This window comes from Chiloscyllium plagiosum, unplaced genomic scaffold, assembly GCF_037043375.1.
Source record: "Chiloscyllium plagiosum isolate Xiang-an unplaced genomic scaffold, Cpla_swu_hap1 HiC_scaffold_24, whole genome shotgun sequence".
Lineage (NCBI taxonomy): Eukaryota > Metazoa > Chordata > Chondrichthyes > Orectolobiformes > Hemiscylliidae > Chiloscyllium > Chiloscyllium plagiosum.
In genome coordinates, this window is record NW_028270162.1 from 48883303 (window position 1) to 48900384 (window position 17082).

Genomic DNA, 17082 nt, shown 5'->3' on the forward strand with positions numbered 1-17082 from the left:
GGGGGAGCTTGCTCCCTCGTATATTCCATTACACACTGTTCAAGGAAACTATCTCAGATACAGTTTATGAACTCCTCCTCAAGGATGCCTTGATGGAGCTGGTTTGAGCAATCAATATGTAGATTAAAATTCCCCAAAGATTCTACTAACTTCTCTGGTGGGAGTTGAGCCTTTGTTCCTAGATCGTTATCCTGGATGATTTGATTACTTGTGTCATTAGCATTGTGCCACCATCTTCCTCCATCTTATCTATACATATTTTAGAAACAAAGCACAGTTCTCCAAGAGTAGTCAAATCAATGCTTTGTTAAAAGTGTGGAGGAGTCCAGAACTAGAGGGCATAGGTTTAGGATGAGAGAGGAAAGACATAAAAGAGACCTAAGGGGCAACATTTTCACGCAGACAGTGGTATGTGTGTGGAATGAGCTGCCAGAGGAAGTGGTGGAGGCTAGTACAATTGCAACATTTAAAAAGGCATCTGGAGGTGAGATTGGAATATCTGGTTGGCACGGACGGGTTGGATTGAAGGGTCTGTTTCCCTGCTATACATCTCTGTGACTCTATGACAGAAACAACAAAGTCATGGGAAATGATTCTTTCTACCCCCGATTCCAGGGTCTGGCAGAGAAAAGGTTAGTGCTAAGGCCACATTTTTAAATGACTTTTTGCTATATAAACATAGGAAAACAGCATAGATTTGGCCAATTTTACCAAACTAGAAATTTTATCAAACTAGAAGTTCTGGCAGGCAGGGATGGGGATACCAATTTTAAAATGAAATTTAATGCAAAGAAGTGAAAAGTTTTGTACTTTAGCAGCAGACTTGGGGGAAGAGACCTCTATTTTTCCTGATTACTTCATGAGTTTGAACATCACTGTCAATGCCAGCATTTGTCGCCCATCTGTAATTGCACTTTAATGGAGGGGCTATTTTAGAAAAGTCTGGGTCTGGAGTAACCTCTAGGTCAGACCAGATAAGGACAGTAGGTTTCCTTTCCTAAAGGACACGAGTTTGTGCATCCATTGCTACCATTAGAGAGACCAGCATTCACTTCCAGATTTGTTAATTGCATTTAAATGTAACTCATGAAATGTAAGAGTTCTAGAGAGTGCATAGGATCTAAAAGGACCTTGGAGGGATATGTATTGATCAAATGCAATAGAACATAGATACAATACTTAGAAAATTACGACTAATTAGGCTTCATAAATATAAGGACTGAGAAGGAAGGAAAATTATGTTAAGCTTTTAAAAAACTCTGGATACAATCTAACTAGAGTTTTGCACCCAGTCTTGGTAATCACACACATTCAGAAGAGTGTAAGGGTCCTCGATATGACACAAAGGAGATTTACTAGAATGATTAGGAAATTAGGGTTTTCAGCTGCAAGGTTAGGTTGGAGAAGCTGGGTTTGTTCTCCTTAGAACAAAGGATATTGAGAAGAGCTTTGATAGATGTGCACAAAATTATGACAGTGTTACACAATATTGCATACATAAAATTACATAGAGGTACATGAAAGCAGTTCTGCAACACTTCTAAAGGACAGTTAGATGAAGCTAGCAACACCCCCATCCCATGAACGATTAAAATAAAAAGGATATGCAGCACCACCCATTCAGTCGAATCAGCCAGTGTTTAAGCTGCAACTAGAGCATTCTCCCATCTTTCTTCACCTTAATCTGCCATTATATATGTTTTTCTTGTTCCCTCAAACGTGTTTCTAACTTATCCTTAAAACCATCGATACTATTTACTTCAACAAATTGCTGCAACAGTCACTTCCATAATCTCACTGCTGTCTGGGCATAGAGGTTTCTTCTGAATTCACTCATCTCGTGGCAATCTTCAATGTTTATGGCCTTTGCTACATTTGTCCCTCAAAAGATGACTCTCTGCATCCACTCTATTAAAATGTTCTATAAACTTAAATATCTCTATTAGGTCATCCTTCAGATTTCTTTTTACAAGACAGAAGAACATAAATTTTGTCAATTCTTTCAAGGTACATAACCCACCCATTTCTAGTTTCATGCTTGTAAATCTCCTCTGCTCATTTCTCGTGTCTCCCTTTTTTTTTTAAGAATAATGCCTATGCTCTGGCTGCCACAATATTTGGTCTAATCAAGGTACAAAACAGTTTTAGTGTAACCTTCCTACTTCTTAATTCTAACCTTCTAGCAATAAGAAAAAACCAGGGGCTACTTTATAAATAGCTTTGTTAAAATCTAGCCCAACTTATAGTGACTGATGCATTTGCACTTGGATGTTACTCAGCTCCTCTACCTCGCAAATCTTCACGTTTCTCACATCCCCAATGTACAAAATGTACAACCTACTTGTGTTTTCAACTTCATTTGCCATTACTTGCCCATCCTGCAAATTTATTCGGTCTTCCTGCAATTTGCTGTAGTCATTCTCAGTATTGGATTTCCAACACCCCAAATTTAGTGTCATCACAAATTTAGAAAGTGCTTTTGATTCCAAAGTCCAAATTGTCTATATAAATTATGAAACACAGTGGTCTCAGCACTGTGAAACGCCACTTCCCACCTTCTGAAACTCTGAATAGCTACCTATAACTCCCACTCTCTGCTTTGTCTTGAAGTGAGCTAGCAAACCATTCGGCCACTTGTCCCTGACTCCACATTCTCTAATCTTATTCATTAGCCTATTATTAGTCATCTTACTAAGGTTCTTTTGAAAATCCAGATACAAAGATATATTGTATTAGTTTTGTCTATGTTCTCTGGTACCTCCTTGAAAATTCATTAGGGTTAGCAAAGCATGATTTCTCCTTTAGAAACCCATGCTATTCATTAATATATTTCTTAATTCTACATGTTTTTGTATTCTCTCCTTCAGTAAGGATTCCATTACGTTTTCTTTTCACTGATGAACAGATCAGCTTAATGTGTCTATCATCTTTTAATGAATATAACAATTACCTTAGTTATTTTCCAGTCCTCCAGCACAGACCTTTTTCTAGAACATTACTAAATATGTATAAAAATGTCTCTGCTCTCTTTCTGTGGATTCATTCAAACCATGAAGTTGAAGTCCATCTGAATCAGGGTTTTTATCGTCTTAGGTCTTTTCTTAATCGAATCAATGCATGGCTTTTTAAAAAAAAATGTTTGAACATGCCAATCTCATTACCCATTTCATCACAACACTCAGTGTCACCTCCATTTTATATATCACCCTGGTTATTCGGCCACTTCCCTCTTATTACCTGTGACACTATAATGAGTATCACTTAATAGTCCTATTGCTATCACAGCCTTCTTCTGTTTAAAGTGTGTTCGCACATGTGAAATGTTTCAGTATTTTGTTTTGTGCTCGTAAATTAACTTCATAGTTCCATTCAGCCTTCTTTTTTTAAAAGCCTTCTCTCCTCAACTTTTCATATATTTTTTCTCATCACGCACACATCTGTCCATATTGTGAAACCAGACCTCTTTTCCCAACAGCAGATTAGTTTCTGGAGTGACAATAGACAAGAGGTGCAGGAGTAGGCCATTCTGCCCTTCGAGCCTGCACCACCATTCAGTAGGATCAGTGGAATTTAGCTCTTGTCACTAGAAAGGAACCAGAATTCCTCAAACTTCAGGACAGCAAGGATTAAGTCTGGCATGTTAGACCACTCAACCACTCTGACAAGGTGAAGATTTACAACAGTTAAGCTGCTAATTCATTCATTGGAACAATCAAACAGCAAAACCGAAAAGGTGGAAACTAGAGACCAGGCATCAGCATCAGCCTCTACTCAAAATGATAAATTAAAAATGTAATCCTAGCTAAGCTAACAAGCAACAATTCTCTATCAGTTAACTGCTACCTGGGTTTATTTGAAACTTAATGAAGCAACATTTTTTCACCAAGAGATCTTTATAACCAATCAGTATTTACAAGATAACTGCCCTGAAGCAAACATTGCATGGCATTTCAAAGCACATTGCCAGACTCTGTTACATTCCTTTCCAGATCTACTAGCATTACACTGAGAGTGGAAGTGTTAACTGGGAGATTACACTTACTCTGAGCAGGAGAGTGTAGCTAATGTCTTGGTAAAGGACAATCCAACAAATGGCAAATCCTCCCCTGTGAAACCTGACTTATTCAGCGGCCGTGCCTTGATCGTCGGGCGCGAGATTTTCTCCGGATCATCAAAATTGGACACATCATCATCAGTTTCCAGTGTGGGTACAAAAGGGGGTGGAACTGCAATGGAAACACAAAATATGCTGGATTTCAACAAAAGTAGAGGCAACAGCCGGCGTGCAGACTTACCAATAAAATCGAGGAGTGAGTCACTACTGGAGCTGTGTATTCAATAGGCTGTCACAGCTCATTACATCAGTTTGAGGTAAAAGTGGATCTTACTCACAGATAACCAACAGTTATACACTCAAGCTGATCTCTAATACGGCTCTGCAGATGCATCCAAAAGCTTCATTATGTTGCATATTCACTGTAGTTATATGAAGATACTGCCATATATAGGAGGATATTTATAAATGATGGTGCAGGCGCCACCTATCCTTATGCTACAACACAAATCATTGCTTATTTGATGCCAAAATATTTCTGGTTACAGAAGTTCATAACAGAATGCAATGCTGCAATAATCATTACTTTTTGTAATGATCAAAAGCTACATAGCTACATTATAGATTTGTTCTGCTTTTGTTATAGCTGATACCCAACCAAATAATAAAGAAATAGGTTTCAAAGGCAATTACTTACAGAGCATTCTGGAACAGTGAAATCATCAATATCTTCTGTAATAATTCACAATTCATCAAGAGCCTTCCCTGGAAATGACTAATCTGATAATACTGCAGACAACTGACAGTGGAAGACTGCTGCTGCCTACAGAAACTTTCTTTTTGCATAGCAAAAACAATTTTTTTCAATAATGAATATGCTAATAGCTTAACTCAGTCAGCACTGCAGTACTTGTGCCAATCTGCTTCTTCTGAGAGACTGCATGTTTAACCATGGGAGTTCTGAGCTGGTCAGTCAGAAGGTGCATATTGATTATATCTTCCCAACAACGGTACTACAGTTTAGCTGAAGGGAGCCTTCCAAAAGGGACAGATACGATCCCTTTGATAGGAGCACAAACATCTGCAGGGAGTACAGCAGCAAGGCATATTGTCGATCTAAACCATCCAATACGCTGATTTCATTTTACTATTCAGCTGGACTGTGCCATCTGGCAGGGAAGTAGCACAAATGACAACAAGGCTTGACAGGTCATCTCTCAGAGAATTTCAGCAGTCCTGTGATTTGTCTGAAGGTTCCCAATTAGATACCAGACCATTCTATCAGCAACTTGCATTCTGATTCACTGAATTATTAAGAATCTGCTAAGGCTCATGCACAGATGACATGTTACTGATCAAGAAGCTTAAATGGCGTGCATTCAAAATTATTAGCCTCACACTAGTTCATAGAAACAAAAATATTATATTTCAGGTGGGAAGAGTATCTTTTGATCACTATAAAATATTGCAATTCTCGGAATTAGGGCAAAACCATGTCACACAGAAATTTTATGATGTATGGATTATAAGTGATTTTTGTGATGGTCCATATGGAAGGCAAACCTCCTTGGTATTTTTAAACACACTTTTCCATTTCTTGAATTTATTTTCACATTTTACATGGTCATTCTTCTTGACTCATTTGGAAAAATTACTCTATCTCCTTGCCTCTTAGCCAATCGGAAACCCCCATGATTATAACATGTTTATCAGCGCCAAATCACAGTTGAATTTGGAGTCATACAGGTACCTTCTGCTGTTTCCCTTTTCCACGGATTGGTTGCCATGAAACAAAATCAGATAACACTGCAGGTTGAATTGAAGGGGATGATCAATTGGCTTCTCTCTACAATAGACAAAAGAGGATTTGGGCTCCTAATAGCAATCATGCAATAAATGTGTGATTTTGTTCTCAATTCCATCCTCACTGTGTATCAATTTTAAGGTATTGCATTCAGGAAATACTGTTGCCATACAAATGCGTAAACAGAGGGAGCAGTGGTAAAATTTACTGTATAACTGTTACTACATTTATAGTTTCTCTTTCTTCCCCTTAAAGTTTGTTTTGCTTTCAGCTTCTCTCCCCTCCTTCATGATGCATCATTTCCCAACTGAAAATAAGCCAACCAACATCCAGCTTTGTTATTGCAACATTTAAGCACCACTAGATGGCAAGGAAGAGCAGCACAACTTAATTATCTTTCCATTTTTCTTCTATCTGTGATGTAGCAGCCTTCCTTTGGTCATCTCAATCTACAAGATTCAGAAACCTCAACTTCACTTCTTTCAGGGAAATTTCCACCTAGCTCATCTTCATGAGTTAAGTCAATACCCATATTGGTTCTTAGCTTCAGTATTTTTGTACTAACAAACTTGCACAAAATTTCAATTTAAGGCATTTTGGGTTTTTGTCTTACCGTCCGTCATTATTAGGCACATGCAGTGTTCCAATGTAAAAGTGATCATATGTTGCAGTATACTAATGAAAGATTATTCATCAATAATCCCCTAATTGGCAAGTGAGCCAACTGCAATGCTGAGAAAGATTCTGGGTTCAGCTCCTTGGTTAATACTACCAAAGGGGACATCACAACTAATTGTCGATCCTTTGTCCAAAGACAGCAGGAAGGACGTAACAGGCAAAATGTAGCTCTTTAATAATTTTTGAACCCTGTGAAATTCACTAATATTGTCAATTTTGTGCTTGCATTCATATGGTGATTGAATAGTTCTCCAACACGACCTGCCTGGGCTCAGGTGGTTTCTGGGCTATGCATCAGGGTAGAAAGTACTTTTCAAACTGTAGAATGATAATGTAACATAAATAGTAGAAAGGGAGAAAAGAAACAACACAACAATGGGTAAAGCAGGTGGATTCTACATTCACCAATGCAATGCCAGAATTGTTTCTTGAGGCTAGACAAAATGAAATCATGATTAATCTGTGTCAGCCTTGTGAACAATATGATAAAAACTGGGAGAATTTTAAACATTTATGCAAGCATACTTAAAGCTAGAAAGAAAGATGGAGACTAGGGGATAACACAAATTGTCTGCAAATGTGAAGTTCAGCATTCTGCTGCATTTCTGCAGCATTGAAGGGGTTAGCATGCAGCTTGGAGACTATAATTATGCTGTGGATCAATATGAGCCTATCCTTTAGAGGGATGGAACACCTACACACTGTTCATGTACTGTAGCACTGCTAACATTGGCAATTTTGTTTCCATGGCATCCATTCAGACATTAATGCAGCATTATATAGTACATAGATGTTTCAGGAAAGAGACCAAAACATGCTCACATTCCTGCAATGTCATAAAACCTCTCATGACAAAGATCAATAACTAATAAAAATCAGACCACTACAGAGATGGGACAACAAACAACCACAATCCAATTATAAAATGAATCTAAAATTACTGTACCGAGTGATGCCCAAAATTCATCCTTCCGTCCATAACATGTTAGCATATCAGTACAATTTCCCCTACTAGAGCAGCAATGTCAGCATTAGTTACAGGATACCAGATTACTAAACCAACAATTCATAATACCGAGATTTAGAGGTAAGAGTTCCCTGGTTCTACAGTAGAGTGTAGATTTTCTTCATTGTGTACTCATTGCTGTATGACTCATAATAAGGTCCCAGTTACAAGCCCACAGAACAGGTGACTGCAATAAAGTGTAAAGTATTATAAGTAGAATATTAAAGAGGCTCTCGTGGTGATGCCCCTGACTCCGGGCCAGGCGGCCTGGGTCCAAGACCACCTGCTCCAGAGATATGTCATAACACCTCTGAATAGGCTGATGAGAAGCTAAGTTGAATGCTTATAGTCATCACAAAATGTGTGCCCGTTACTGATCATCAAAAACAAACTGCAGGCAAAACTGCTCAGTGTTAAATCCAGGCTGTTGTAACAAATCACACCAATCAATTCATCTAGGTTCACACTGCAACTAATTAATACATTGATCAGTGCCCTGTAAACCTATTTCTGATACAGTTATACCCACCTTAACTCAGGGAGCACCTCAAACACCAGGCTGACAAAGATAAACTGGGTCTATTGTAGTCTCCCATGCATCACAGTTCATAACCAAGCTATAAAAAAAGTCACTAAACTGAAATTTTGATGGCTAGCCTTAAAAAGGAAGTAAGCGTTTCCTTTACCCAGGATAGAAGGAATAATGCAGCCATACAGAAATAGAGCAGTGGCCTTACTTTACACCATTTCTGTACTTCATGCACAAACCAGCAGCATAAAATTGCGAGTACCACCACACTGGCACTATTGTTAAATAGTTTTACAAAATACTTTTCGTAAAGTTTCACAAAATGTAACTTTTTTAAAATTATAATTAACCTATTTTTCTAATCAACGTGTTCAGATATATTATTACACATCTGGAGTAGGTGTGACTTGAATCCAGGCCTCTTGGTCCAGGGGTATGGACACCACCACTGTACCACACTACAACATATCTTTTAGTTATGTTAAACATCCTACAAGTGCTTCAGTTGATTCGGAATTAAAAGTGGAGTGGGAGGCCAAAATGGAGAGTACACAAAATTGCACAAGGATTGTGATGAATTCACATCCATTCAATGGAAAACAAGTAGCATACTCATCTTGTGTTGACTGGGTCAACAAGGGATCCAAAAATCAAACGTTTGTGAGCATCGTCTTTCTTCATAGACAGATAACTCGAGGCTGAGGATGATATTCTTCCATACCAGAGCTGTGGTTCTGAAGTGACCAAAAGCAGTCTGATGTGCAATCCAAGCACATTGCCATGGGTACAGTGTGTCGGTGGCATACTCAAGTGCTCAGGTTTCTCCTGTTGTTTGCAATTGTGCTCAACCTGAGCCTGACATATGTGTTCAAAATACTTGACACCTGTATAGATGCATCATCTCCAGTTTGGGTGGACCAAAGCCAGAGATTCTCAAGTGGCACTGATTTTATACTCTCATGGAAGGTATGAGGAAATCCTTGAAATGTTTTCTCTGCTATCCTGCTTGTTGTAACATTGCACAGGAGGACCAGGCAGTCTTGTAGAGTCTTGTTTCTGGACTGGAAACTACATGGGCTGGACAGTATCCTATGAAGAAACTCCACAAGTCAGCAGAAAACCTCAACTATGGAATAAAGTGTCACAAGGAAGCTGGAGAAGAGCACTGGTGCAATTACACAGCTTTACTTCACCTTAGCTTGTACAAATAATGGGACTGTGGGTTGTGGAGGATTGCAGCTTGCATGTTGTTGAGCAGCAAACAGAATAATGCCAAATTTCTGTAGCCAACAAAATTTAAAGACAATTTTCCACAATTCCGCCTGGTTAACAGATTCAACTATGGGGTCAAAGGCAGCCTTGTATAAAACAGAACGCTACTCTCTTACTTTTCTTGTCTTTCTGCGAAAATCATGTCTGCTCTGCCTCTTGATGGACAAATCCGTAGTGATTTCAGTAGGAGCTCCTCAGCCAATGAGAGGAAGAGATTGATAAGACTTTTTGCAATGACCTTCCCTGGGAAACACTGGGAATATAGAACAGTAAAGCACAGTAAATGGTCCTTAGGCCCACCATATCTGCACTGACCATCATGCCATTCCAAATTAATCCCATTGGCCTAGACATGTTCTGTATCCCTCTATTCCCTGTCTGTTCATGTGTCAGACAGCAAGGCCATCTATCTGTAGTTACCACAAATCTGTCTCATCTCCTTGCTCAAAGATATTTGAAGTAAAGGCATCTCTTGAGATCTATTGTCATGCTCTCCTTGTTCCAGACAAAGAAATGAGGTGACATATTTGCACAAAGAGTGCTTCTTCTTCAGGTTTCTGGGTTTCAGTGGAAATTCTGACTCAGTTGGTGGCCTTGTTGTTTGTCAACTCTTTTCAACTTGATTTAGGCTGGGATTGTGTCAAGGTGGAAGCGTTTGGAATGCTGTGGTATGAGGTCAAGAATACTCATGCCAAGTCTTGATTGAAGTGATCCTCAAAATACTCCTTCCAATGAGCACTGACTGCCATCCCTGTCCTCGATAAGCACCACTCTGTTCTTAGCTCTCACAGTGAGGCAGGTGTTTGGGGTCATAGATGTTCTTGACTGTGCTGAAGAATCCATGCATTTCATGGCTATCAGCAATTTGCTGAATTTCCAGGATGCTTATGCCGCTAAACACTAGCCTACACCTTTTCTGACACAGCCATGGAAGGTTTTGGTGGAAGAGCTGGAAATTAGAAGAGATGCCCTGTATGCACAAAGGAGCAGGAAGTCCACCAGACTCACAGTTAGTAAACATCAATAGATGAGTCTTAAAATAAAATATCTTACTAACTGCACCACTAACCAGGCACTGCTCAAATTTCTACTCACCTACAAAATTGTCAGTCAGGACTTGAATTTAACAACCATATGCTTTCACCTCAACTTCACACACAAAGTGTTGCAAGCTTCACGCTCATCTCAACCTGTACACACTGTCAAGTATTCACCTTGGGAAGCCACATCAAATTAATTCCACAACTCTGCAACATAATTCTCTCTGTCCATTGTCCCACAAGGCAATGTGCCACACAATTGGAGGTGGCAGTAACAACACAGAAAATGAGAGTACCGCTATTGAGGAGACAGTGCTAACTGTTACTTAGAAAATTACTGGTGGGTTTGTGGCTGGCAGTGGGACAAAAAGTTTTATATCTTCTTGCATCCTCTTTTCCCCATCTCTGCGGATAATGTAAGCAGCACCTCTTATATACTCCCCTCCCTACACCACAATTTTGCCCCTTTGCTAATTTCCTTTCTCACATTCAGGAATTGTGCCCCAGCCAGGCAATACCTGAACACCAAGAGGATAGATGATCATGAAGATAGTGCACTATCTTTCAATGCTATACTTGCAACCAACAGCTCTAATGCTGTCCCTGGATGTAGAGGGTGTTACGTAGTGGGAGTCCAGGGAAAAGTTACACAAAGTACATGTTACCATAAAAGCTTAGATTGCTTATATCATGACTGTGAATTGAAGTGTGACAAGGGATTTGCAAACTGGCACCACAGCTCAGCAATCTGTCCTCCAATAAGCACTGTCTAGGGAAGTGGCAATGGCTCCAAGGAGCAGAAAGGTGATGTCTTCTCACAGGAAGACAGCATTTCACTTTCCTATCAGTCCACAACACCCTTGCAGTTGTGTGCCAGCCAGCCATCCATCCTAGGCTGAGATGGTGCAGTCTGTGATCAGGTCATCTAGATAAACAGATACTAATATGCATTCTCTCAGCCCATTAGCAATCTCTGATTTCCATCAGCCATGCTCCAACCACTTGGTATCACAAAGACAAGAAGTAAAGGACAGTATAAAAGGTATTTAGAGTCAAATTTTGTCAGAAATATAGCATGATCTCATTTATAAATTTGATTTTTTAAGAATTGTTTTTGCTTTCACTCATCCAGATTGGCGTGCTAGTGAAATCGTTGTTTGCCTATCCCAATGATATGCTCTACCATATTTCATGAGACAACAAGGCCTTCAGATGTTGCACAGATGTGTGCAGGTTGAGAATGAGAGTCAGTAGTGATGGTACTATGGCTTTAAGAGGTATATTTTGTCCTGGTAATTTTTATGAAGAGAGGTTGAAATAGAGGTGATGGGTACTCTGTTCCAAGCTCTATTCCTGATGAAGGGCTTTTGCCAGAAACATCGATTTTCCTGCTCCTTGGATGCTGCCTGACCTTTTCTAGCACCACTCTAATCTAGACTCTGGTTTCCAGCATCTGCAGTCCTTATTTTTACCCTGTTCCAAGCTAATAACCAATCTATGAGGCCTTGAGTTTTTCTTAAACAAACTGGAACAATAGAAGCAGCATAAATGGATGGAGTCAAGCTCCCACAGAACTAGGGTTTTAGTTTAATTTTCAGTAGTTGTTGGGATTTTGAAGCTGCCATCCATCTGTCCCTACTATAGCAAAACACTTGAATTCTCTCTCGCTCTCTGCCAGAATTTTCTCCTGATGTACTTTCTTCCTGAACTGGAGAAACAAAGTACGTGAGATGATCTATTTTACTGAATTTGCTTTGCCAGAGGTGTGTTTATGGGATGTTACTATATTGGAACAGTTGTTGTTTAGTAGTTAAATAATCTATTGTTCTGTTAAGTTTCTCCAATTTGTTAAAGTTATCCCAATTTTCCTTCCCTTTGCTTGCGTTTAATTGTAGTGTAAGAGTAAAGTGTTTTTCTTTGCTTAAAGCCAAGTAGTGTAACCAGTCAAAATACAACTGGAACACAGCACCTTACACTTGCCTCCAAGAAAGATAAAAGTTAGGGTCTAGGCTATCTCCTGGATATATATGAAGTGGAGGGTTTGGACTGGCCCATAACACAGTAGCCATTTCATTAGCCAGTACTCACTCATTACTATGGTGGCTCATATGCAGGAGGCATAGCAAGCCACTACAAAATGAAACCATTACATGTATAGACATGACAACATAAGGAACAGAATCTCTTTCAGTTGACACCTACAAAGCCATGCGTGTGCAGTGGAAGCTTGCACTATGTGGAAGTTTGCAATCAAAGGAAAACTAAAAGCTCACTCAGATTGCCTTCTTTCCGTTGAGAGAAATAAATGTAGTTGGCTGACATTGGATCAAAAACCTCAGTGACCCCTCTTATACAACAGGGCATGGCAAACTGCAAGATGTGCACATATCTCTCCAACCTGAAGAAGGTAGACACATTAAAGTTTATCTGCACAGTCGCCTTCACAACCACTTCACTGTAAATTGGCAGCAGATAAGAAGTCTCAGTAGGAGTACTTTTACTGAAGCATTGCTGTCTTACAATGTTCTTAATGAGGTTCAGGTCCCCACTATGCACTCTGGTTATATGTGTCCTCTTGCTGAGAGCCCTTGACCCTTCAGTCTTCCAGTAGATTGTCCTGCTCTGCATAACCTCTCCAAGTTTCGCTGTATTTCAAGGGGCATGTCCAGTTGTGCAGGCAGAGTTCAGAAAAAAGCTTCTTCAGCACCTGTCACACAGTTGCCTGTATCCTTTGCAATATCAAATAACAGAAGAAATTAAATATTGTCACATTTTGTTGCATTTGGGCATGAATTACTTCAGTATCGAAGTAGTCACAAGTGGTGTGAACATCTCCAATTCTGACTTGAAAGAGAGGTCATTTATGAAGAAATTGAAGATAGAACATAGAACATTACAGCACAGTACAGGCCCTTTGGCCCTCGATGTTGCGCCGACCTGTCATACCAATCTGAAGCCCATCTAACCTACAATATGATTAGGTCAAGGACAATACCCTGAGGAACTTCTGCAGAAATGTCCTGGAGCTGAGATGACTGAACTCTACCACAAACATCTTCCTTTGTGCCAGGTATAACTCCAATCAGTGGAGAGCTCTTCCTCCCTGATTCCCACTGATTCCAATTTTTCTAGAGCTTCTTGATGCCATACTCAGTCAAATATAGTTTTGATGTGAATGGCAATCACTCTTACCTCACTTAATACACTTTTCAATGTGATTTGTCCAACAAGCATGCATCATGGGAGATGGGTATTTCTGGCACAGCCAGCATTTATTTCCCATCATTGATTTCCCAACGGGCAAGTCAAACAATGGTGTGGGTCTACAGTCACATTAGTGAACCATTTAGGGTTTTGCAGTGATTATAATGTAGTCATTGGCCTAACATTTTATTCCAGACTTTCTTTTTTCAAAAGTTGAATTCAGATTTCACCATCTTCCACAATGTGAATCAAACCCATGTCTTCACAGCAAATGCCAAGGATTAACTGACCAGTGGCATTACCATAATGTTACTACCTCCACTCTCAAATGCCACATATACCATTTGAGTACATTTAGGGCACTCTTAGCACGAAAAATATGTGCCAGCAAGTTCAGTGTCTCAGACTTCAAATATTGAAACAGCCATGATTTTATTTTCCTATTTCAACAGGCAAAGTTCCAGAAACACCCTCTCAAAAGGGGGAAATCGTTAAAGTTGTAATAGTGTGAATAGCCAGCTAAATCTGTGTTAGCATCGATACTAATGGCGATGAAAGAGGATCTTTCTTCACTAGCTGAAAAAAAGGAATCTGTTCAGAAAATGACTGTGCTATATTTGCACAACACAGCTGAGCTTCAGGTAACTTTTTACAAGGCAACAGAAGCCTGCCGTGATTTCCAATTGCAAGGATTATGTCATTATTTATTCAAATTTATAAATTCAACTATGTAATTAAGACAAAATTCACATAACAGTTGCAAACTGAATAAGAACTGCTTTCATTTGATAGGAGGTTTTGCAATATCAATCCATGGCCAGGATGTTCAGTGAAACAAAGAGAGACTCTTAACTACAGGAATCATTCACCATTTTGCTCCAGAGTAAAACTGAACACGAAAAGTGAAAATGGAAACTCAATTTTAGCAGAAACAAATGTCTAGATTTCTGAACATCATTTCACTGGATCAATACATAAAAATGCCCTGACACCAATGAGGTTCTGTCACCGCAAGTACTACATTGATTAGAAATAGGATCACCACCATCTTCATAAACATGAATATACTTTGTAGGAGAAGGGTAGTTCTCGTTGGTAGTATTATCCCTACTTCTGAGCCAGAAGGCCCAGATTCAAGGTCCACATGCTCCAAAGGTGTAATAATAACATCTCTGAACAGGTTGATTACAAAATATCTACCTTGTAAGAGAACGAGGCAAAAATGGCAAGTGAGATTTAAACATAAGAATAGAGTGTACATCGGATTAGATGCTTGTTCAGGAGAGTCAAGATAGTTGCAACTACTTGAGGAGAAACAAAATTGTAATGGAGTGTGTTGGAAAGTTAAGGCTAAGAGCAGTTTTTTTTCCATAGCATGCTATGAATAATGAAATTGTAAAAGCAGGCCTACAAGATTAAGTCAAAATATATATGAAGTCTTTTGGAGAAATAGCAAGTAGATCAATGTAGTTCTTTGACCCAGATAGTATCAACATCATTATGCAAGTAATCCCATCAGTGTTAACCACTCTGGAAAGACGACAGAATAAAAATGAAGTTTGTCAAGCCAATAAAATTGCTCTGTCACAACTTTTCATTAGGAGGGTAAGCACATCATTTCAAAAGGGATAACTTACTATTCCTGATATTGTTCCAATTGATGTTTGTAAAAAATGGATGGCAGATGAGTCCCTCATAGTTCAAACGTTCCTTTGCTCCACATAGCAGACTTTGCAATAAGTCATAAAATTCCTCACTAGTTTTAGGCTCTTCTGGAAATTTCAGAGTTCTCTGCAATAAAAGATCAGTATTAATGTCGGAGTAGATAATTAAATTCTATTAGCAGTAAAACATTACAATGTAAGTGAATAAACCAATACTCTAATCAACAAACATTGCGCATTCAGAAACCCTAACCATTATATTTCTCTTTAGTCACACAGAATACACAAAGTAGTCACACAAAGAATTTCAACACACTGAACTGCTTGATAATACCAGGATGTACTGTTTTCAACTTTCAATCATCAGCTTCTTAACCATTTACAAAATTTACATTAAACCCTCCAATGGCAAGCTTATCCATTAGTCTTTTGAAATGAATGTTACTAAATCACCTCAAAGCTGACACAAAATCATATTTGGACAATCTTCTCAATCCTCTTGGGTTATCAAAATGATTTGTTAAGTAGAAATTTTCCTTTCTGAAACTATGATAATTATATTTCATTTTTTATTACTGTACACAATTTTTGGTTTCAAATGATTATCAGTTCCATTATTTCCACACAAAATTAATGCAAGGTTACTTGGGATAGGTAGTGCCCATTTTTCAGCCTCAAACAGCCTCTTATAGCAGGAAGGTAGTCCATGCAAACATGCAGTGAGGAGAAGGCAAGATGAGTGCTGTCAAATTTCTTTTGCCATTGCCTATGTCAATTTTGGAATTTGGACAGTTCAGCTCATTTTTCCTGATGTCCAGTGAATTTGCTCAAAATTTGTCATCAACTCTCCAATCTGCCTCACCACTCAGATGAAATCATGTCAGATTTTTTAATCCTATTTTGCAGACAATTTCCTTTCTTAATAAATAAAATAAAATTAATTAATTTTGCCTTGATTAACTGTTAGGGTCAGACTGGTCAAGACTGAGCCAAGCCTGCAATCACTGAGGTACATAAAATCACCAAGTGGTGCAGCTATAACTATAAATTTCCAAAACTTGCCCCAAATTCTGTGAATTTTCCATTAGATTAGAAAACAATGAATGGAACTTCTTTATTCATGTAAGAAAACAGAAAGCAGGGAAGTACAGGCCTGTAGCTGAACATCTGTCCTAAGAAAATTGCCAGAATCTATTATGCGTGTTATATAAAGATCACTTCAGGCAGAGTCAACATTGTTTTGAGAAAGAGAAAGTGTTTGATTAATTTATTCATGGTTTTTGAGGAAGTAACAAGCAAGGGGACCTTTTGGATATGGTGTACTTGGGTTTCCAAATGGCTTTTGCCATAAAAATGATTTCAAGTTAAGAGCTTATTAAACTGGGGGCAACTCATCTTTATATATAGAAAATTAGTTAGCCAGCAGGAAACAGAGCATGGAAATAAATGAGTTCTATTAGGATAACAAGCAGACTGTCATAAGTATCAGTTCTGGGGTCTCAACTATTTACAAACCACGTTATCAACATGGATAAAGGCACCAAATCTATGGCTACTAACTTTGAGTCATTAGCAAAGACAGGTGAAGAATATGTTGTGAAGCATCTACAAAGGGATATAGATAAATTAAGTGAGTGGACAAAACAACTGGCACAGAAAAACTGAATTTATCTACTTTGGCAGGGAGGATATAAAAGCAGCACATTATTCAGAGACTATTTGCAATGGACTGTGTTACAATCCAGACTAGAAGAGTGTGCAGCCACTCCAGTCCCACTACTTCACATGTCACAACATACAATCAGAATACTTTCTCTAGTTACCATGACCA

The 17082-nt window shown here is 38.8% G+C and overlaps 1 protein-coding gene across 6 annotated transcripts in view; it reads right to left on the reverse strand.

Moving 5' to 3' along the window:
* The window catches only part of LOC122562422 (citron Rho-interacting kinase), a 221739-nt gene that overhangs the window by 156615 nt on the left and 48042 nt on the right, over window positions 1–17082 (reverse strand). For all 6 annotated transcript variants that reach the window (XM_088000150.1, XM_088000147.1, XM_088000146.1 and 3 more), the window contains exons 9-10: window positions 15225–15378; window positions 4043–4226 (exon numbers count right to left, since the gene is read on the reverse strand). In XM_088000150.1, coding sequence (XP_087856276.1) covers window positions 4043–4226; window positions 15225–15378 — 338 coding nt within the window. The remainder of the gene's footprint in view (window positions 1–4042; window positions 4227–15224; window positions 15379–17082) is intronic.